At 43.9% G+C, this 23,653-nt stretch overlaps 1 protein-coding gene across 3 annotated transcripts in view; it reads left to right on the forward strand.

Moving 5' to 3' along the window:
- Nucleotides 1-23,653, forward strand: part of RNF38 (ring finger protein 38) — a 348,251-nt gene that overhangs the window by 217,769 nt on the left and 106,829 nt on the right. For 2 of the 3 annotated variants that reach the window (XM_030194345.1, XM_030194346.1), the window contains exon 8: nucleotides 20,626-20,732. In XM_030194345.1, coding sequence (XP_030050205.1) covers nucleotides 20,626-20,732 — 107 coding nt within the window. Of the gene's footprint in view, nucleotides 1-20,625; nucleotides 20,737-23,003; nucleotides 23,006-23,653 lie in introns of all 3 variants that reach the window. The other variant, XM_030194347.1, reaches the window with a different exon arrangement.

A 23,653-nucleotide genomic window follows, 5' to 3' on the forward strand; every position in this document is an offset into this window, starting at 1 on the left:
AACCTTCACTTGGAAGACCCAAACTTCATCAACGCACGAGAATGCAAAGAATTCCTCCGATTATGGAATCTCAAATGGCCACAAGTGCAAGCAACCCATGTCAAAGGACACTCACTCGATCTCACACACACTTTCAACCGACCAGAATTTCACAATAACAGATATCAAATTTTATTATTTTTATTTATTTATTTGTTACATTTGTATCCCACATTTTCCCACCTATTTGCAGGCTGAATGTGGCTTACATGCCGCCTTATTTTTGAAAGTGATGGGCTCCCAGATTTCGACCCAAATCAGGAGATGGGCGCCTTTCTCCCGTGGGCGCCCAAATCGGTATAATCGAAAGCCGATTTTGGGTGTCTTCAACTGCAATCTGTCATGGAAACGGGCAAAGTTGACGGAGGCGTGTCGGAGGCGTGGTGAAGGGGGCATGGTTATCGGCTGAGGAGAGATGGGCGCTCTCGGCCGATAATCGAAAAAAGAAAGACGTTTTTACCGCGAATTTGGGTCATTTTTTGGACCTTTTTTTTTCACGAGCAAGTACCCCAAATGACCACATGACCACCGGAGGGAATCGGGGATGATCACCCCTGACTCCCCCAGTGGTCACTAACCCCCTCCCACCATAAAATAACAAACTTTAAGAACTTTTTTTTCCAGCCTGTATGCCACCCTCAAATGCCATACCCAGCTCCGTCACAGCAGTATGCAGGTCCCTGGAGCAGTTGTTAGTGGGTGCAGTGCACTTCAGGCAGGTGGACCCAGGCCCATCCCCCCCTACCTGTTACACTTGTGCTGGTAAATGGGAGCCCTCCAAACCGCTCACAAAACCCACTGTACCCACATGCAGGTGCCCCCCTTCAGCCATAAGGGCTATGGTAATGGTGTAGAGTTGTGGGCAGTGGGTTTTGGGGGGGATTTGAGGGGCTCAGCACCCAAGGGGTGAGAGCTATGGACTTAGGAGGTATTTAATTTTTTTTTTTTTTTTCACTTTTTACAAGTGCCCCCTAGGGTGCCTGGTTGGTGTCCTGGCATGTGAGGGAGACCAGTGCACTACGAATCCTGGCCCCTCCCACAACCCAATGCCTTGGATTTGTTCGTTTTTGAGCTGGGCGCCTTCTGTTTCCATTATCGCTGGGAAACGAAACCGCCCAGCTCAAATCCGCACAAATCCGATGCATTTGCCCAACACAAACCGTATTATCGAAAAAAAGATGAACGCCCATTTTTTTCGAAAATACGGTCTGTCCTTCCCCTTCACGTACCCGTTCTCGGACATAGACGCCCATGGAGATGGACGTTCGCGTTCGATTATGCCCCTCATGGTACCGTAAAGGCGTTCGCCAACTCCGGTAGAGAAACAAATACAAAGTGATGTTGTGGTCGAATAAGGTTCATGTGTTACAGACACATTGGGGAATCGTAAAGAAGAAGAGTTATATAGTGTTCATTACGAGCTTTGGTTTCATTGTGTTGCAGGGATCAGGCACTTGTTGGGTCAGTGGGGTATGCCTTTTCGAACAGGTTGGTCTTTAGTGATTTCTGTAAGTTAAGGTGGTCTTACGTTGTTTTCACAGCTTTTGGTAGTGCGTTCCACATTTGTGTGCTTATGTAGGACAGAAGCACCCTGGACCGACCTCTACAAACTAAATCTGTCCCTACACTGGCAGAAGAAGAGCTTACAACGAATACAAGAACACACATCCTACAGCACAAGAGGTCAAGTAGACTCGAAAACATTTTGGCAACTGATATACAACAACGAATGGTCAGCACAAACAGACTCCACATACTACCACAAAGCATGGGATAAAAGATGCAAAGGCATACTAGATGAAATCGCACTCTTACGTACAAGAACCCCACGCAAGCTCAACTCGAAACCATGGTTTAGCGATGAACTGAAAAAACTAAAAACGCATACCAGGAAACTTGAACGAGCTTGGAAGAAAACCAAAGATGAACATACACTCAATGCATGGAAACAAATACACAGAAATACAAATGCGCTATAAGACAGACAAAAAGATCATATTACAAAACTAAAATAGGGACAGATCACAATGACACAAAGAAATTATACCAACTCATGAACAAACTCCTAAACACCAACTTGGTCACTACAACGAATACAGACATCCCATCTGCAGATAAACTTGCCAAGTATTTCAACGAAAAAATTATAAACAAATTCTCCATACTGCATGAATCACAGTCTGGCTTCCGCCCCCTCCACAGCACTGACAGTACTGCCCACTCTCCTAGCCAAATTCAAACAGGAAATAGCAACAGGCAAAAACATCCTTCTCCTCCAATTCGACATGTCTAGTGCATTTGGAATGGTAAACCATAATATACTATTAAGACTGCTAGATTAACTCAGGATTGGTGGAAACATACTCAACTGGACCAAGGGCTTCCTAACCACAAGAACATATCAAGTAAAATCAAACTCCAGCATATCATCACAGTGGAACATAGATAGACTGTGGAGTACCACAAGGATCACCACTATCACCGATCCTCTTCAATCTAATGATGACCCATTAGCCAAGACCTTATCCAATCAAGGCCTTAACCCTTTCATATACGCAGACGATGTCATAATATACATCCCCTACAAAACCAAACTGACAGAAATCACTAACGAGATCAATCTCAGCTTGAATATCAAGGACTCATGGGCTAATGCATTTCAATTAGAACTCAACTCAACACATTGTCTTATCCTCTCATCCCAACACAGCGTGGACAACCCCACAAGAATCAACACACCAGACTACACCCTTCCTAGCTCAGACAGCCTGAAAATCCTTGGCGTAACATTGGACCGTAACCTAACACTGGAAAGTCAAGTGACATCCACAACAAAGAAAATTTCACTCAATGTGGAAACTCAAACGCTTAAAACAATTCTTCCCAGGGAAACATTTCGCACCCTGATACAATCAATGGTTCTAAGCCACGCAGACTACTGCAACGGAATTTATGCAGGATGCAAAGAACAAACCTTAAAGAAACTCCAGACCGCACAAAACACAGCAGCTAGGCTTATAACCTTTTTGATGCTGCTTTTAACTCCTAACCCTTATTCACTTTGTTCATAACCCTTATTTTATCATCCTCACTTTAATATTCCCTTATGTCTTGTTTGTTCTGGCTGTCTGTCCTAATTAGATTGTAAGCTGTGTCGAGCAGGGACTGTCTCTTCATGTTCAAGTGTACAGCGCTGCATACGTCTAGTAGCGCTTTAGAAATGATAAGTAGTAGTATTTGGAAAAACGCGATTTGAAAGCGCAAAACCCCTTCGCGAAAAGCTACACTGGATCCCAATCAAAGAATGCATTGGCTTCAAAATCTGCACCATGGTTCACAAAATCATCTACAGTGAAGCCCCGGGATACATGAGAGACCTGATCGACTTACCAACCAGAAACATGTACTCGATCTGCAGCCCCTCCTTACCTCTCAACCCTCATCTCCCCTTACGTTCCTACCCGTAACCTCCGCTCTCAAGACAAATCCCTCCTTTCAGTACCCTTCTCCACCACCGCCAACTCCAGGCTCTGCCCTTTCTGCCTCGCCTCACCCCACGCGTGGAACAAACTCCCCGAGCCCATACGTCAGACCCCCTCCCTCCCCATCTTCAAATCTCTGCTTAAAGCCCACCTCTTCAATGTCGCCTTTGGCACCTAACCTCTACACCTCTACCCAGGAAATCTAGACTGCCCCACTTGACATTTTGTTCTTTAGATTGTAAGCTCATTTGAGCAGGGACCGTCCTTCTTTGTTTATTTTGTATAGCGCTGCGTAACCCTAGTAGCGCTCTAGAAATGTTAAGTAGTAGTAGTAGTAAGTAGTAGACTTACCAACCAGAAACATATCTGAATCAACTCGAACATTTCTAAATCTGCACTTACCCAAGCTGTAAAGGTATTAAAATACAAATCAACCTACGCATCCAGCTTCTCCTACATAAACATGCAACTATGGAATGCATTACCAAAAGCCTTGAAAACGACACATGACTACCTCAACTTCCGGAAATCACTAAAGATGAACCTGTTTCAAAAGGCATACCCCACCAACCCAACTTAAATGCCTGAACTCTGCAACACAACAAAACTGAAGTACGTAGTGGACATACCTCAACTCTTCCGCCATACGATTCCCTAATGTGGCCATGCTACATGAACTTTATCCTACCACAACATCACTTTGTATTTGTTCCCCGGAGACTTCAAACCTCTCCGGTACTATGTAAGCCACATTGAGCCTGCAAATAGGTGAGAAAATGTGGGATACAAATGTAACAAATAAATAAATATCAATTACGCTGACATATCATAGCCTGGTAAGCAAAATAGCATGATGTACTAGATCAAAAGCCGAGTGATAACAGGAGAACATCTGTACCCTGAGCCAATGAAGTCTTTACATCAGTATGCATGCCAGTGAGAACTGTCTCAGTGTTATAGAATCTGCTTATTGCAAGCCACCATGGGAACTGTGCTACAAAGCGACTTTCAAGTCATAAATACTGAAGAATTTGACTTGTGGACCTAAAAGACATTTGGTTTCAATGGACATTCACTATTTGCATTATAAGTACATAAGTATTGCCACACTGGGACAGACCAAAGGTCCATCAAGCCCAGTGTCCTGTTTCCAACAGTGGCCAATCCAGGTCACAAATACCTGGCAAGATCCCAGAAATGCTCAATTCATTTTATGATGTTTATCCCAAAAATAAGTAGTATTTTCCAAAGTCAATTTAATAATGGTCTATGGACTTTTCCTTTAGGAATCCGGCCAAACCCTTTTTAAACCCCGCTAAGCTAACCGCCTTTACCACATTCTCTGGCAAAGAATTTAATTACTTTGTAACTTCATCGCATGCTCCCTAGTCCTAGTATTTTTGGAATGAGTAAACAAACGATTCACGTCTACCCGTTCCACTCCACTCATTATTTATAGACTTCTATCATATCTCCCCTCAGCCGTCTCTTCTCCAAGCTGAAGATGTTGGAATGTATTGTATTTTACATGCATTGCCTGTCACCTATTATTTCTCTGTGATTACTCTGTGACCTCTGATGTGAATTACTTAGAGAGGTCACACAGCTATGCAACTTCCTGTGGGGGTTAGATGCAGCAGATGCAGCACATGGAGCACATGGAGCTCATGATCTCTCCTAACCTGAGAGGATCTATGGTGGTGTGAGCATCCATTACCATCTAAGCACATGGAAGGAGCTGATAATACAAATGTATAGTAATATGTATATATAAGCCTGTCTGATTATAATCTAACTACAAACTGTGAGTAAACAGATGTTTTGTTACTTCAACTTTAAAGTGACTCAGCAGTGAATTATTCAGGGGTGAATGAGAGAGAGATGAAGAAAGAAATTAACATTTCTAAAGCTGAAGCTGTGTGTACTAAAATCTGCTAATTATTTACTACAAATAATCCAACAAAAGGGTTATGGGCCCAGGGCCAGGAATTGAAAAAGAAGAGAAATATTACCAGGCAGAAAAAAAAGCCACATTTTTCTCTTAAGTTTTAAAGGAAAGATTCAGTCTGTCTCTCTCTCCCCCCACACAGCAGACAGAAGGCTAAGAAAATGGCTGAGGGAGGAAATTCACCATTTTTCTATTCTCTCAAGGTGCCTAGATTAACTGAGTTTAATTATCAGCAGTGGGAACTAAGATTCATATGTCTCCTTCGAGCAAAAAGATTAAATATATGCTTAGACCAAGACAGAACAGATGAAAATATGGCTGAATGGGACAATGCAAACTATTATGTGAAGTGCATGCTTTTGGAAGCTCTCTCAGAGAAACAAGCCATATTAGTGGAGGGAAAAGATACACCAAAGGACATTTTATATAAACTGAGAACTATGTATGCAACTACATATGCAAAGCAGCAACCAATTTGGTTGGCAGAGTTGAATGAAACCAAATTAAGGGATAAAAGTAAATGTAATGATCACATTATGCATCTTATGTCTTCATTTCAAAAGTTAGAACTTTCTGGAATTCCCATGTGTGATGCATTGAAAAGAGCATTTCTTTTTACCTCACTATCAAAGAAGTTTGATGTTTTTAGGTCTGTAAATGAGGCCATTGAAGGGCAATCTTTTGAACAGGCAACATCAAAACTAAGGCAGGAATGCATAGTAAATGATTCTGAGGAGATGTGTTCTCAAAGTCAGTCAGAGAGAAATGAAACAAATTTCTTGGCAAAGAACAGAGGAAGGCGGAGCTATGGGAAAACTCCACCCAAGGGCAAGCTGATTTGCTACTTATGTGGAAAGGAGGGACATGTATCTAAATGGTGTAAGGAAACACAAAACACTCCCTCTAGCTCACCTAAGCCAATGGAACTAAAGAATTTTCAAACCAGGAAATGTATGAAGGACAATAATAAACACAAGGGCTTTCTAATGGCAGAAAAATCTTTGACTATGGTAAATAATAATTCAAATGAAAGTACTTGGATTTTGGATTCAGGGAGCACATGCCATTTAACCAATTGTAAAGATTTCTTTCAGGAAATGTGTCCAGAGGAAGGTATTCTTAAAACTGCAAACGCAGGGACTGCTAAGATCCAAGCAAAAGGGATTGGATTCTTAAAATGCAAAGTGTCTAATGAAGTTAAAGAAATTCCTGTAAGTGATGTCTTGTATATTCCCCAAGCAGTTTGCAATATGCTTAGTGTATCTACATTAGATAAGAAGGGATTTGTGATTCATTTTGAAAACAGTAAGTGCACAATCTCTAAAAATGATGAAGTGTATGCTGAAGCTTTTATGCATAATGATGTTTATAAACTGAGCATTTCAGGTGAAGACTCACATCTGGCGCAAGTAAGGAAGAATGATGGTAAATGTAGTCTGGAAATCTGGCACCGCCGCCTGGGACATCGTGATTCTAAGGTGATCCAGGATCTTTACAGTAAGCAACTGGCCACCGGCATTCAGATAAGTGCAGATGCTGGTAAAATGGAGAAATGCATAGACTGTGTTACTCAAAAAGGTGTGAGACCCTCATTTCCTGCATACACAGGAAATAGGAGTAATAAAGTGCTGGACTTAATACACAGTGACTTATGTGGACCGTTTAATATCCCATCATTGGGAAATAACAGATTTGTGCTAATATTCTTGGATGATTTCTCTAGATATTGTGTGGCCTATTTGCTGAAAGAGAAAAGTCAAGTCACAGACATGCTGAAGAAATACGTAGCCATGGTGAGCAATAAATTTGAAAGAAAACCAAAGGTTCTTCAGACCGACAATGGTGGTGAGTTCACTTCACAAAGCATGCGCACATTTCTAGAACAAGAAGGCATTCAGCATATCACAACAGTAGCTTATACACCAGAGCAAAATTCTGTTGCAGAGAGAAAATTTAGGTCACTTGTGGAAATGACCAGATGTATGCTGTCAGATAGCAATCTCCCTAAAAGACTATGGGGGGAAGCCATTCTCACAGCAGTGTACCTACAAAACAGAATGCCAACTAAAGGCGCTGAGCGCACACCACATGAGACATGGCATGGTAGGAAGCCAAACCTGTCACACATAAGAACATTTGGAAGTACAGCATATGCTCATGTACCAAAGCAAAGAAGGCATAAGCTGGATTCCACAACAGAAAGGGGCATTTTAGTTGGCTATGCTCCAGGACACAAAGGATATAGAATTTTGAATCTGAAAACTGGCATTGTTGGCATAAGACATGTTACATATTTTGATGAAAACAAAAGGGTTGATAAAGGCTGGATTATCCCAGATGAGCCTTATCATCCAGAATATGAAACTAGAACCATAATAGACATGCCAGTGTATATAAATGCCATACCAAGGCAGATGTCTGAAAGCAACTCACCTGTATCTAACGAGGAACAGGCAGAGGAAACAGACACAGAAAGGATCATTGAAGAAGACAGTACAGTTGGAGAAGGGGAATCAATTGGAGAAGAACTCTCAGATTTAGAGGATGCAGAAAGGTCGGACCAACCTGTTGTCAGACGCTCATCCAGGGAAAACAAAGGTGTTCCACCCCCAAGACTGTCTTACCTAACAAAGTCAGCAGAAGCTCAAGAGCCCTTAACATGGGATGAGATTGAGAAAATGCCAGCAGAAGAAGCTGCTGAATGGCATAAAGCTGCACAAGAAGAAATTGATGCATTGGATAAAAATAATACTTGGATTCTTACAAAATTACCTCCTGGCAAGAAAGCTATAGGATGCAAATGGGTATTCAAGTTAAAAAGGAATGCACAAGGAAAAGTGGAAAGGTATAAAGCCAGATTAGTCGCAAAGGGATATCTTCAAAAATATGGAGAAGATTTTGATGAAGTGTTTGCACCTGTAGTGAAACACACGACAATTAGAACACTTCTGAGCATTGCAGTCTCAAAAGGCATGCAAGTCAACCACATTGATGTGAAAACAGCGTTTCTTCACGGAGATATAACTGAAGACTTGTACATGGAACAACCAACAGGTTTCATAAATACAAAACAAAGACAGCTAGTGTGTAAATTAAACAAAGGTCTTTATGGATTAAAGCAAAGTGCAAAATGTTGGAATGAAAAATTGCATGAAATATTGACAAATTTAGGATTTAAGCAAGGTGAAGCAGATAAATGCTTGTACACTAGGTGCACAAATGGACAATATGCATACATTTTAGCTTTTGTTGATGATCTGCTCATTGCAAGCGAAAGTGAGCAAGAGTACAAGGACATTGTAAAGTGTTTAAACCACAATGTTGAGATAAAAGAACTTGGTAATGTGTCATACTATCTTGGTATAGAAATTGAGAAACAAAATGATGGTTCTTATCTTCTAAGCCAGAAGCAGAAAATAAATGAGCTTATTGAAAGTTTAGGTATGCAAGATGCCCAAGTTGTAAACACTCCCATGATCACTGATTTTCTGAAGGATGAAACAGTAAGAGAACCTTTACCAGATAACATCCAATATAGATCAGCCATAGGTAAGCTTTTATATCTAGCTACCACATACAGGGCTGATATAGCAAATGCAGTAGGAATTTTGAGCAGAAGGGTCAGCTCACCTACCAAATCAGATTGGACTGCAGTTAAAAGGATGGTAAGGTATTTAAAGGGTACCATTGATTGTAAATTAAAGATTTCAGCCAATAGTAATCCAAAACTAATATGTTACTGTGATTCAGATTGGGCAGGGGATCATTCTGATTATAAATCCACAAGTGGATATGTGTTTATGTATGGAAATGTACAAATTTCATGGGCCAGTCATAAACAAAGTATTGTGAGTTTGTCTTCTACAGAAGCTGAATATGTGGCCGTATCGGAAGCGTGCAGAGAACTGATGTGGATTGAAAAACTTATGCTGGATTTTGGAATAGCTGAACAGAGACCAATCCAGATAATGGAAGATAATCAGAGCTGCATCCGACTGTCACAGAATGACAAGGTTCAGTCACGCACCAAGCACATCGCAACGAAATACCACAACGTGCGAGAGTTGGCGAAAGAAGGGGTCATCAGTCTACACTATTGTCACACCAGTGAGATGACAGCTGACATCATGACCAAACCGTTACCCAGAGAACATTTTGTGAATCTGCGTATAAAGCTTGGACTTTGTATGAATAAATAATTGCATGACAGTTATGCATGAGAAGGGGTTTGTTGGAATGTATTGTATTTTACATGCATTGCCTGTCACCTATTATTTCTCTGTGATTACTCTGTGACCTCTGATGTGAATTACTTAGAGAGGTCACACAGCTATGCAACTTCCTGTGGGGGTTAGATGCAGCAGATGCAGCACATGGAGCACATGGAGCTCATGATCTCTCCTAACCTGAGAGGATCTATGGTGGTGTGAGCATCCATTACCATCTAAGCACATGGAAGGAGCTGATAATACAAATGTATAGTAATATGTATATATAAGCCTGTCTGATTATAATCTAACTACAAACTGTGAGTAAACAGATGTTTTGTTACTTCAACTTTAAAGTGACTCAGCAGTGAATTATTCAGGGGTGAATGAGAGAGAGATGAAGAAAGAAATTAACATTTCTAAAGCTGAAGCTGTGTGTACTAAAATCTGCTAATTATTTACTACAAATAATCCAACAGAAGAGCCCTAGATGCTTCAGCCTTTCCTCATAGGGAAGTCGTCCCATCCCCTTTATCATTTTCATCGCCCTTCTCTGTACCTTTTCTAATTCCACTATATCTTATTTGAGATGCGGCAACCAGAATTTAACACAATATTCGAGGTGCGGTCGCACCATGGACTGGTACAGTGACATTACAACGTCCTCACCTTTGTTTTCCATTCCTTTCCTAATAATACCTCGGTCATCTAGCAGTCCAACTGATTCTTTTGCCAGCTTCTTGCTTTAAATATACCTAAAAAAATTCTTACTTTGTGTTTTTGCCTCCAACGCAATCTTTTTTTCAAAGTCCCTCTGTGCCTTCCTTAACAGCACTTTGCATTTGACTTGCCATTCCTTATGCTGTTTCTTATTATTTTCAGTCAGTTCCTTTTTCCATTTTCTGAAGGATTTTCTTTTAGCTCTAATAGCTTCATTCACCTCACTTTTTAACCATGCTGGCTGTCGTTTGGTCTTCATCCCTCCTAATACACAGAATATATTTGGCCTGGGCTTCCAGGATGGTATTTTTATTTATTTATTTATTGCATTTGTATCCCACATGTTCCCACCTATTTGCAGGCTCAATATGGCTTACAGAGTATTGTTATGACATAGCCATTCCAAGATGTCAGATACAATTAGTAATGTAAAAAGATTAAGTAAGGGAAGAGAGAAGGAAGGTGTTAGGCAGGATAGTATAAAAGGTGGACTTTAATAACTGGGTGGGTTGGTGAGGTAGTTTTGTAAGGCTATGGGTTCTCTTTGTATGCCTTGTTGAAGAGGTGTGTCTTCAAAGATTTGCGAAAATTAGTTGTTTCGTCAATAGTTTTCAGGGCTGTAGGTAATGCATTCCACAGCTGGGTGCTCATGTACAAGAAGGTGGTGGCATGTGTCAGCTTGTATTTTAGTCCTTTACAGTTGGGGAAGTGCAGATTGAGAAATTTGCGGGATGATCTTATAGCGTTTCTGGGAGGCAGGTCCACGAGGTTTAGCATGTAGATTGGGGCGTCTGCGTGAATGATTTTGTGAACAATCGTGCAGATCTTGAACGCAATGCGTTCCTTGAGTGGGAGCCAGTGAAGTTTCTCTCTTAGGGGTTTTGTACTTTCATATTTAGTTTTTCCAAATATGTCTGGCGGCGGTATTCTGACCTGTTTGGAGTTTTTTGATAGTTTGTTCTTTGCAGCCAGCGTATAGTGCGTTGCAATAGTCCAGATGACTTATTACCATTACCAGGGTAAGGAAGATATATCTCGGGAAGAAAGGTTTTACTCTTTTGAGTTTCCACATGGAGTAGAACAGCATCCATGCCTGTTGTAAATTTTTGACCCTCGCAGCCACTCCTCTAAGTTTTTTTTTTTTTTTTTTTTTCACCGTTCTTCTCAATTGATCGTAGTCTTCTTTTTGAAAGTTAAATGCTAACGTATTGGATATCCTGTGTTTACTTACTTCAAAGCTAATAACAAATCTGATCATATTATGAACACTGTTATCAAGCGGCCCCATCACCATTACCTCCCACGCCAGATCATGCGCTCCACTAAGGACTAGGTCTAGAATTTTTCCTTCTCTCGTCAGCGCCTGTATCAACTGCTCCATAAAGCAATCCTTGGTTTCGTCAAGGAATTTTACCTCTCTAGCATGCCCCGGGGTCGGGGCGCATGAACGCCACTGCTTCTTTTCTTTGTACAATATCAGCACTCACTGGATCCACTGTGACAACTTTTTTGGCAGCAGCTTCACACTGTTACTCTGTACTTTAGAGGACCAGGATTAGGTCTCTGGGATGACTAATCCCTCCTCTTTTATGGCACTCTGTGCCTCAGGGGGCAACTGTGGAGCAGACTGCCAACCCGCAATGTTCAGTCTTTCTTAGGTATCTTAGATTCTGCCTTTTCTGCTGTCTTCATTATCCCCTTGAGCATGGAACCAGGGCCCCTGTGGTCCCAGAGTGGAGTACCCAACTCAATACAGCTTTACATCTCCTCCTTATCTGACCCCCAGACTCCTCCCTTGAATAAGAGTTTTATATATCCGAAAGTTTAAGCTTCAAATCTACTTAGTCATTTTCTCAGGCCACCCAGGGCACCTTTTCTTCTTGAATTTGTAAAGTGAAGCCCATTTTCTCAGCCTGCTACATGTATAATAAGGGGTCAGCTTTGGGGAGGAGCAAAGATGGAGCCAGCAATGATCTATTTAGCAGTAATATTCAGCTGCTAAACAGATAAGTTAACTTAGGCCTGTTGAATAGGTGTCATGCAGGCTCATTTTCGAAAGAGAAGGACGCCCATCTTTCGATACAAATCGGAAGATGGGCGTCCTCACAGGGTCGTCCAAATCGGTATAATCGAAAGCCAATTTTGGACGTCCCCAACTGCTTTACGTTGCAGGGACAGCCAAAGTTCAAGGGGGCGTATCGGAGGCGTAGCAAAGGCGGGACTTGGGTGTGCCTAACACATGGATGTCCTCGACCCATAATGGAAAAAAAGGGCGTACCTGATGAGCACTTGGTTGTGTTTTTCATGACCAAGGCACAAAAAGGTGGCCGAAATGAACAGATGATCACTGGAGAGAATCGGGGATGACCTCCCCTTACTCCCCCAGTGGTCACTAACCCCCTCCCACCTCAAAAGATATCTTTAAAAATATTTTGTGCCAGCCTCAAATGTCATACTCAGGTCCATCACGGCAGTATGCAGGTCCCTAGAGCAGTTTTAGTGGATGCAGTGCACTTCAGGCAGGCGGACCCAGGCCCATCCCCCCCTACCTGTTACACTTGTGAAGGAAACAGTGAGCCCTCCGAAACCCACTGTACCCACATCTAGGTGCCCCCCTTCACCCATAAGGGCTATGGTAGTGGTGTACAGTTGGGGGCAGTAGGTTTTAGGGGGGTTTGGGGGCTCAGCACACAAGGTAAGGGAGCTACGTACCTGGGAGCTTTTTATGAAGTCCACTGCAGTGCCCCCTAGGGTGCCCGGTTGGTGTCCTGGCATGTCAGGGGGACCAGTGCACTACAAATGCTGGCTCCTCCCATGACCAAAGGGCTTGGATTTGGATGTTTTTGAGATAGACATCTTTGGTTTCCATTATCGCCGAAAACCGAGGACGACCATCTCTAAGGTCGACCTAAATGTCAAGATTTGGGCGTCCCCGACCGTATTATCGAAACGAAAGATGGACGTCCATCTTGTTTCGATAATACGGGTTCCCCCCCCATCCATTGGGATGTTTTGCGAGGACGTCCTTAACAAAACTTGGGTGTCCCTTTCAATTATGCCCCTCATGGTTATCACTAATACTCAGATGCCAACGCTTCACTTTAAAAGGTGGCTGAAAATCAGGCCTGTAGTTTTTTGGGGGAGAGGAATTAGTCTGGGTTTCGCAGGATTTGGGGCAGTGCTGCAGAGGCTCAAGACAGAAATTTGGGAGGGAGGGGGATGTCTCCTCAGTAATCTTCTCTCTCCCTCCCAAGCCCCTTTCTAAAGTTCTCTTCTTGTAACCCCATATTCTCCAGTCCTTGAGCCCTTCAGCCAGGACACTCTTCATCCTGGATCCTCTCCCTTTTTTTCCTTTTTTCCTCTTTTCTCTTAATTCATGCACCCCTCCCCCTCCCCCAGTCTGAAGCCCTCCCCTCTCCTGGCTTGGCTGGTCCTGAGGCCATTAGTCTCTAGCTATAGGAAGGAAGCAACACCAGGCAGGTCAGGAGGCATGCTCACAGGCCCTACTAGTCCTCACCCTAGCATGGTACTTTTGGTAATGGGGAAGTGCAGTGCTTTTGTTGGGCCCTGAGTGCACCCTTGACAGGCTCCACCCTGATGATCTCTCCTGTTGCAGCCTGAAGGTGGTAGCTAGCTACAGGGTTATCAGGAACTAGCTGTGTTTCTTTCAGGTCCAGACACGTCTGTGAGGTCCCTCAGGGGCCTCCTCAATTGTTCTGTTTTCCACTTTCCCCTCTCCACAAACCAGTCTTGGGTGTGAGTGTTTGCTTTGAGATGTAACAGATGCACAGACAGTGCCAACAAAACAAGTTGATAAAGGGTTGGGAAATATTAAAGCTTCACATCACATAGTACAAAACTCCTTCCGGAAACTGCCTACAGGCAATACCAGCCCCTCACATTCCACAGTGCAAAAAACCCTTCAGAGAATACCAACTCATCTTGGCTAACAGAGCCGGTAGTGGGAGGAGAGGGGCTGGTGGTTGGGAGGCGGGGATAGTGCCGGGCAGACTTGTACGGTCTGTGCCCTGAAAAAGACAAGTACAAAATCAAGGTAAGGTATACACAAAAAAAGTGGCACATTTCTTGGGCAGACTGGATGGACCGTGCAGGTCTTTTTCTGCCGTCATCTACTATGTTACTATGTTACTTAGACTCTGTGGTGTATGCCAGGGAAAAAGTCACTCACTACTCCTTATTTTACACCCTATGGGCCATTGGATAGAGTGTCTGCTCCGCCCTATCTGTTCAACTTCTCTGGCGTATGGACAGAAATCTGCCCTGTCTACTTCCCTCTAGACAATCTTTGCCTTATGTATGTCACTCTCTAAGGCATTTACAGAGTGTCCCTGGCCTGTCTCTTCCTACTCACTGAAGCAGTGGCATAGCTACGGGGGCTGTGGGGGCCTGGGCCCCCCAAGTTTGCATTGCCTGCCCTGCTCTCTCTTCCCCTGATGGTCCGGCATGCTTGTTTTAGGGAAACTGAGCATGTGTGCACGCTAAATTTCATTAAGATGAGCCTGCCGGACGCTAGAGGAAGAGAAAGCAGGGCAGGAAATGTTGTGGTGCCAGAGACCAGTGCTGGACGACGGCTTCAGCTGGTGGAGGCTGGGGACCCCCACCAGCCAAGATAGGTACAGTGGCGGCAGTCCAAAAATGTGCCCTCCCCCCCCCACTTTGGGCTCTGGTCCTCTCCCACCTCAAGGTCTGGCTACGCCCCTGCACTAAGGCATAGGATGAGAATCTTTCTGGCCTGTCTCTTCCACTCACCGAGACACAGACAGTCTCTGGCCTGTCTCTTTCACTCTCTGGAATATGGACAGAGTCCCTGGCATGACTTATCTACTCACTAAGACATAGACAGAGAGAGTCTCTGACCTGTCTCTTCCACTGACTGAGACACAGTGTATCTGCCCAGCCTCTTTCACTCTCTGGGATATAGACAGAGAGTCTCTGGCCTGTCTCTTTCACTCACTAAGACATGGACAGATCCCTGGCCTGTCTCTTTCACTCTCTGGAATATGGACAGAGTCCCTGGCATGACTTATCTACTCACTGAGACATAGACAGAGAGTCTCTGACCTGTCTCTTCCACTGACTGAGACACAGTGTATCTGCCCAGCCTCTTTCACTCTCTGGGATATAGACAGAGAGTCTCTGGCCTGTCTCTTTCACTCACTAAGACATGGACAGATCCCTGGCCTGTCTCTTTCACTCTCTGGAATATGGACAGAGTCCCTGGCATGACTTATCTACTCACTGAGACATAGACAGAGAGTCTCTGACCGGTCTCTTCCACTGACTGAGACACAGTGTATCTGCCCAGCCTCTTTCACTCTCTGGGATATAGACAGAGAGTCTCTGACCTATTTCTTCCACTGACTGAGACATGGACAGATCCCTGACCTGTCTCTTCTACTCATTGAGTGTCACGCTTGTGCCCATGTTTCGTGCTCTCCTTCCTCAGACCTGGTGGCTGCAATGGATTGTCTGGTTATTGTCACCCGTTTCAGATTTCGGCCTAGTCCGGTCCGGATCTTCCGGGCTGCCAGACTTGCTTGCTTGGATTGAACCTACACAGCACCCGTAGTTGCCTGGTGATTGCTGCAGTTGGGCCTCAGCTGCTGCAGGGCTTATTAGTTAGTTGGAAATTCTCTGCCTTTGCATCGCCTTAGGCCCTGGAATGTTGGTGCTTGTTGCACTTCTGTTTAAGCTCTTGCCTGAGATTCTTGTTTGTTTCTAGTTAGGCTGTGTGTAGTTTAGATTAGGTTGTTGTTTGTTTGCTAGTCCTGTCTCTGGGTTATAGTTTTGTGTTTAGTCTCAGCAGCTTTCAGTTCTGTGTCTTATCAGTGTTTTGTTCCCTGCTTTAGTAGCTGCTTGCAGCTTTCAGTCCTGCCCTTTAGCTTTCCCTTCCTTGCCCTGCTGCCCCTGTATGTTCCTTTCCCCCATGACCCTCAGTCCTGGTTCAGTTTGTGGGTATCCAGTCCTGCCTTGCCCAGTAAGTCCTGCCGGCCACCTGCAGTCAGGGGCTCAACTCCTGGTGAAAGGCGGCCAGGTGCAGGTGAAGTTTGTGTGCCTGCTCTGCTTATTCCTGCTTGTTTGCCTCTGCTGCAACTCCAGTCCAGGGTTACAGTCCTGTTCTGCCTAGTCTCCGGTGTGGGGTGGTTTTGCCTGCCACTGCCGCTCCTCTCCTCGGCAGTGGCCCAAGGCCTCACAAACCTAGTTCCAGCTTTGAAAATGTGACATTGAGACATGGACAGAGAGTCTCTGGCCTGTCTCTTTCACTCACTGAAACAGAGTCTCTGGCCTGTCTCTTTCACTCCCTAGGACATGAATGGAGAGTCTCTGGCCTGTCTCTTTCACTCCCTGGGACATGAATGGAGAGTCTCTGGCCTGTCTCTTCCACCCACTGAAACAGTCTCTGGCCTGTCTCTTTCACTCCCTGGGACATGAATGGAGAGTCTCTGGCCTGTCTCTTCCACCCACTGAAACAGAGTCTCTGGCCTGTCTCTTTCACTCCCTGGGACATGAATGGAGAGTCTCTGGCCTGTCTCTTCCGCCCACTGAAACAGAGTCTCTGGCCTGTCTCTTTCACTCCCTGGGACATGAATGGAGAGTCTCTGGCCTGTCTCTTTCACTCCCTGGGACATGGACAGATATCTCTGAATGAGTCACTCCCAGAAAAATTCCAACTAGCTGGCAAGTATGGGTCACAGGGCAATAAACATCCTCCCCCTCCCTTCACACTTCTCCATACCAGTAGCCACAGAACCCTTACAGCAGAGTGCCCCCCCTTCCTACCCTTGGCTGGGAAATGTTTACACTTTCTGCACCTCCCTGGGAACATGGCCAAGGCCTTGTGCTCAGTTCTGGGCAATGCACACAAAACCCCGCCTTCCTCTTCCTCCTCTCTGCCACAGGTGAAGCTATGCAAATGTTATTGCTCCTTTGGCTGCCTCCAGTGCAGGTGAGTAAAATCAGTCTGCATCAGTCTTGGGAGGGGGAGGGAGATATGCCTGACACCTACTGTCAAAACAAACAGAGGAGCTGAGCAGGGAAATGGAGGCGGCGGAGTTGGGGCACAGCAGGAATTGGCTCAGCTGCACAGTGCCTGAGAAACTGCACTCTGGTGTTATGCAGTGTGAGAAGACTGTGCACCTTTGTGGCAACCCATGGTGGTGAGAAATGCCCTTTGCTGGTCTTTCACCATGATGAACTGATTTTCAAATTGTTTGGCTAAGTGTGAGAGGATAGCATATATGTAGATATTGGGAATATTGAGTGTGAGAGGTTTGTGATTTTGTGTGCACTGAGTGTGACATAGTATATGTGGAGGAGCAGCCTAGTGGTTAGAGCACTGGCACTGGTCTTGAACCTCAGAGGTGGCCGGTTGAAGTCCCACTACTGCTCCTTGTGATCTTGGGCAAGTCACTTAACCCTCCAATGCCTCAGGTACAAGCTTAGATTGTGAGCCCTCCTGGGACAGAGAAATATCCAGAGTACCTGAACGTAACTCACCTTGAGCTTCGACTGAAAAAGGTGTGAGCAAAATCCAAATAAATAATAATATCTGTAGATACTGGGAATGCGGAGTGTCCTTTCAGAATATGCTCCCCCTTCCCCAGAATGTTGCCCAGTTCCTTTCAAATCTAAACCCCTCCTCCCTACACCATCGTCTCATCCACGCATTGAGACTCCGGAGCTCTGCCTGTCTCTTGGGCCCTGTTCGTGGAACGGGTAGCACTTCAGAATATGCTACCCTAGAGGTTCTGGATTTGAGCTTTCTACCTAGGAGCTTAAATATGGCTTCCAGAGGTTCTGGATTTGAGCTTTCTACCTAGGAGCTTAAATATGGCTTCCAGAGGTTCTGGATTTGAGCTTTCTACCTAAGACCTTAAATATGGCTTCCAGAACCTCTCTCCCACATTTTCCTGTGTCATTGGTACCCACATGTACCAAGACAGCCTACTCCTTCCCAGCACTATCTAAAATCCTGTCTAGGTGACGCATGAGGTCCGCCACCTTCGCACCAGGCAGGGAAGTCACCAAGCGATCCTCATGTCCACCAGCCACCCAGCTATCTATATGCCTAATGATCGAATCACCAACTGCAACAGCAGTCCTAACCCTTCCCTACTGGGCAGCACTTGGAGAGAAGTGTTTGGATGTACTTATACAACAGGAATGTATTTAAGTTATAATTTAATTGATTCCTGGCTGGCCTTGCCTGCTACAAGTCCCTATTGTCCGTTGTTTGTTTTCAGTGAACCTGGTTGCTAGGGATTCCCATATGCGATAATGTAATTGTCCTGCTTATCCTCAGACAAATCAAAGTTACTCACCTATAGCAAGTGTTCTCCGAGGACAGCAGGACACAGATTACCACTTACCCTCACACCTCCTCTAGGAGTTGTATTTCTTAAGCTTGTTGTTATACTGCTGGTCTTGCACACTCACACCGGGTGGGAAGGCTCCTGCGTATGCACAGTACAGCACTGCCAAAGGCTTCAGAAAGATTGAGAACACTGGGTAGCGTCTGTGGTGTTATGATCTGTTGAATGATATCACCCATATGTGGTAATCTGTATCTTACTGTCCTTGGAGAAACACCTGTGACAGGTAAGTAACTTCACTTTATTCTCAGGGGACTTGCTTCCATCCATGAGCACTAGGGCCATATTGCACCCTCTCTGCAGTGATTGTGGAGCCTTCTGAGTAGGTGAGGAACAATATTACTAGCAGGTTCTTCATTTGACATCTCTTCGTTCTTTTCTCTAGCAACCCTTAGGTCATTATTCTGCTAGTGTGGTCATCACATTAATTTAAGCACTGGCACTTAAATTAATACATATATTCAAGTAGGAGTGCTAAATATATGTGTACTGTAGTGACCACAACAGCACTTCCTGTTTAATTTAGGCTCGCTATTCAGCAAGCCTAAATAAATACGTTATCACATCTAAATGGATATTATCCCTAAATGATACATTTTTAGGGCTGCTTCCTTCTTATCCCAAACATGGCCCATAATTATGCACATAGAGGGTAATTTTCAAATGATCACATAAAGCTAGGTACCGGGATGAGGTATGCTAGGCGCGGATTCTGTAGTCATGGTTGTGAGCACAACTGCCATTATGGAACGCTAGTGTAAGTCCGCATTTAACTTTAGTTGCAAGGAGTTAAACTAGCCAAATGGCTGGTATAAATGCGTGTGCCTAGCTGTGGGCAGTTAGGCGTGTAAAGGGTAGTATTCTAAAAACTGCTAGACACAGCCCTGATCTGCCTAGGCTCATTTCAGGTCCACACCCCTCTGTGCATCTATAATATACTCTGCCAGCTGTGAGTCAAGGCTGATGAGAGCCCCAAGAAGTAAAAGAAAATGACGTATGGTGGGAGGCGGGGATAGTGCTGGGCAGACTTGTACGGTCTGTGCCCTGAAAAAGACAGGTACAAATCAAGGTAAGGTATACACAAAAAAGTGGCACATTTCTTTGGCAGACTGGATGGACCGTGCAGGTCTTTTTCTGCCGTCATCTACTATGTTTACTATGTTACTATGTAAACTTGTACAGTATGTAGACTGGGAGAGCAGAGGGTGAGGGAAGGTATAACTATGGAATTAAAAGTCAAGAAAATAAAAATGACTATGGAGAGTTGGAAGTAGAGGAGAACTTAATGATCCTGGGGTGTAAGCATAGAGAGGCATCCTTCATACTTAAGAGCAGATGTGATTTAAGAGGCCATATTGAACTTCTGCTCCTGAGCATAAGGCATCCTCTCAATGGTCGCTTCCAAATACCTTAGTTCCTTCTCAATATAAGCGGCTGCCTTTGTATGCTGCATCACTGCACCATCCTTGCTGTTCCCAGGAGAAGGAGCCACAACTCCTTGGAATTCTGGTAGATAATTGTGACCTAGATTAGCCACTGCTGAGGAACAGGATTCTGGATTAGATGGTCCTTTGATCTGACTCACTGTGGCAACTCTCATATTCTCCCTGAGCCCCTGCTAGTACTTCAGTTATGGTGGTTGCTGTGTATGCTCTTGAACACACAGAAGCAAAAGTGAACTAAAACAAAATATATAAAGTGATAACTTTTCTACTGTTGAACTAATGTCATATATTTTTTAATGTTTTCTGGAGCTAATAATCTTTTCCTCTAAATTGTTTTTTCTTCAGAAATAGATGACTTAGTTAAAACTTTTCTTCCTGTGTTTCTTGCAGCCTTATCCTCATTTTATGCCTCGAAGACTAACAGGTCGCAGCAGATATAGATCTCAGCAACCAATACCACCTCCTCCTTATCATTCCAGCCTGTTACCTTATGTTCTGTAAGTCTCATGGATTAGATTTGTGGTAAGAGGGGAGGGGTGGTTTTAATGCTTGCAATTTTGAAGAAACTCTGATAAACCACAAAAAACTCTATTCTGATTGATTTTAATTCCTATTTGTTTGTCTTTGATACATATTTCTGTTTTCTCTCTTTCCTTGAGGACAAGCAGCGTAGTAAGCACTCACAAATGAGTGATGTTATCTGATAGATGGAGTTACAGAAAAACTAGCTCTGTAAGTTTCACATCTGCTGCACCCACAAAGCATTCCTAATGCAGTGATGTCACATGAGGGCCACCTCCGTTCTGGTTTTCCATGAAGCCAATTAGACATATACCCTTGTGAATAACACGAGGAAGGATCTAGGGAAGCTCGAGAAATGATCTAGAATTTGGCAGCTAAGATTTAATGCTAAAAAATGAGGGCTGCAAAAACCCGAGAATTATAGGTTATGAAGTTCTTCTGTGCACAAAAGAAGAGTAATTGTATCTGATAATCTTATGGTGGCCAAGCAGAGAGAAAAGGTGACAACAGAACCAGAAGGATGCTTGGGTGTATAGGGAGAGGAATAGCCAGCAGGGAAAAGGAGGTGCTAGTTCCTCTGTGTAATCTCTGGTGAAACTTCATTTGGTGAACGCACATTCAAAAAGATATAAACTAGCATGGAGTTAGTTGATCCAGAGGGCAGCTACTGAAATGGTCTTCATCATAAAGCTTGTGGGTAGACTTGAAGATCTCAATGAGCCCAATACTCAGCCAGGAGAGTGCCACTGAATATCGCCCCTAAATGGCCTTTCTTTAACCAGTGAGGTTAGGAGTGGGCCAGAGGCAGAGTTAGGGTGGATCAGTGATTTAGCCAGATAGCGGCCGTATCCAATCCACTAACCAGCTAGGTTTACCACAATAAAGTTAGGACAGCAAAAAGGCTGGATTCTGGTCCGAATATCTGTCGGGGCTGGGTTATCCTCCTGGTCATGGTACATATGCTCCTGTGGGTCCCCCCACCTTCTGATCCTCCCACCCCCAGAACAGCATAACACCCCCTTTATTATCCCCCCTCCCAGACCTTGACTAGCCCCACTTCAAATCCTTCCATTACCTCCTACCCTCCTCCAAAGAAAATATCACTAGGCCCGAGCTCGATCACCCCTGTAGCCTCCCCCCCCTCCAGGCCTACCTTTACAGTCCCTGGTGGTCTAGGGGAAAATGGGCAGGAGCAATGCCCACTCACTCCTACATGGCACTGGCTGCTCCTGAAAATGGCTGCTGTGACCTCTAGCAGCAGCCTCACGGTTTTCAGGAACAGCCATCACTCCTGCCCATTTCCCCATAGACCACCAGGGACCAACAATGGTAGGCCCAGGGAGGCCAACGGAGGTGGCTGGGCTTGAGCCTTTTGATTTTCTTTGGGAGGGTGAGGAGAATAGCCACGTTCTGGGGTGGGGAATATTAAAAGGGATGCTATGCTGCTCTGTGGGTGAGAGGGAAGATTGGATGGAGATGGAGCAAGACATGGACAGATAATTTTGTGGGGGCTCCGGCTGATATTCAGATGGGACCTTCATAAGTGTCTTATTCATGTCCCAGCTAAATATCGGCCTGGCCCACATAAGACCTGGCAGCCAGCATCTAAACAATTAGACCCAGATATTCAGTGCTGGTGCCTAGACATGGCCCAACATTGAATATCTGAGGGTAATTCTGCCAGTGGCAGTCAGTGTTCAAAAAAACACTTTGACTGCTGCAAGCTGAATATCTGCCGCCACATGTGTACTTTGGATGAAAGGCAGGAGAGGGGACATATGATAGAGACATTTAAATATTTCTGTGGTATAAATGCAAAGGAGGTAAGTCTCTAACTAAGGAAATATTTCTTTATGGAACGGGTGGTAGATGCACAGAACGGCCTCCCAACAGAGAGGGTGGAGATGGAGATTATATCTGAATTTAAGAAAATCATGGGGCAAACACAGAGGATCTCTAAAGGGAAGGAAAGGATTGTAGAGCTTATTAGTTGGTACAAATGGGTAGAATGGATAGGCTGCATTGAAATTATCTGTTATTTTCTTTTCTTTTTTTTTTTTTTTAACTAAACGCCAGTCAAGGCATTGCAATCTAAAACTGAATCCATAATAATAAATAACAGAAGACCTAACAAAAATGTCATAAAGCCATAGTTTTGGGCAAAATAGTGTTGCCCATTGTTAGGGAAGTACAATATCTAGGGGTCTTATTGGAGTCTTCACTGTGTTTTAGATCTAATTTAGAAGATGTTATTCGGAAGAATTTCTTTCAGTTAAAATTAGTGAGGGAGCTTCGGAGTTTTCTGACTTCTGATACTGATTCATTGCTTATTACACCTTACATTATCCACTGCAATGCTCTGTATTTGGGTGTCCCCTTTTGTGCATTGCAAAAAGCTCAGAATGCAGTGGTGCATTTTTTTTTTCAGGTCTGACCCAATCTATTCATCTCTCTTCAGTTTTGAAAAGTTTACACTGATTGCCTGTTAAACTTAGGATTCAGTTTAAGATTTTGACCCTTACCTTCAAAGCACTGCATAATGAGGCTCTAATATTTTTAGCCTCTTCCCTGTATTCTTTTCAACTTACATGCATTTTGAACTGTGCATTGAAATTGTTAGCTTTACTGCCACTCTTTACCAGGTTAGGCGGAATGATTATAGGTCTTTGATCTTTTCTGTTGCTGGTCCTCTTTTGTGGAATATTTTACAACAAGACTTACATAGTGTGACCTGTTTTTAACATTTTTGTAAATGTTTGAAAGCATTCCTATTCAGTCAGTCATTTTAGTTATTCTTTTAAGTATTTTAAAGTTTTGCTTGGCTTATTTCTTATACTTATATTACGTTTGTTATATATTATCTGCTTCCTCCACCTGATTGTGTATGTTATTTTGT

This window comes from Microcaecilia unicolor, chromosome 2, assembly GCF_901765095.1.
Source record: "Microcaecilia unicolor chromosome 2, aMicUni1.1, whole genome shotgun sequence".
In the NCBI taxonomy this organism is placed as follows: Eukaryota; Metazoa; Chordata; class Amphibia; order Gymnophiona; family Siphonopidae; genus Microcaecilia; species Microcaecilia unicolor.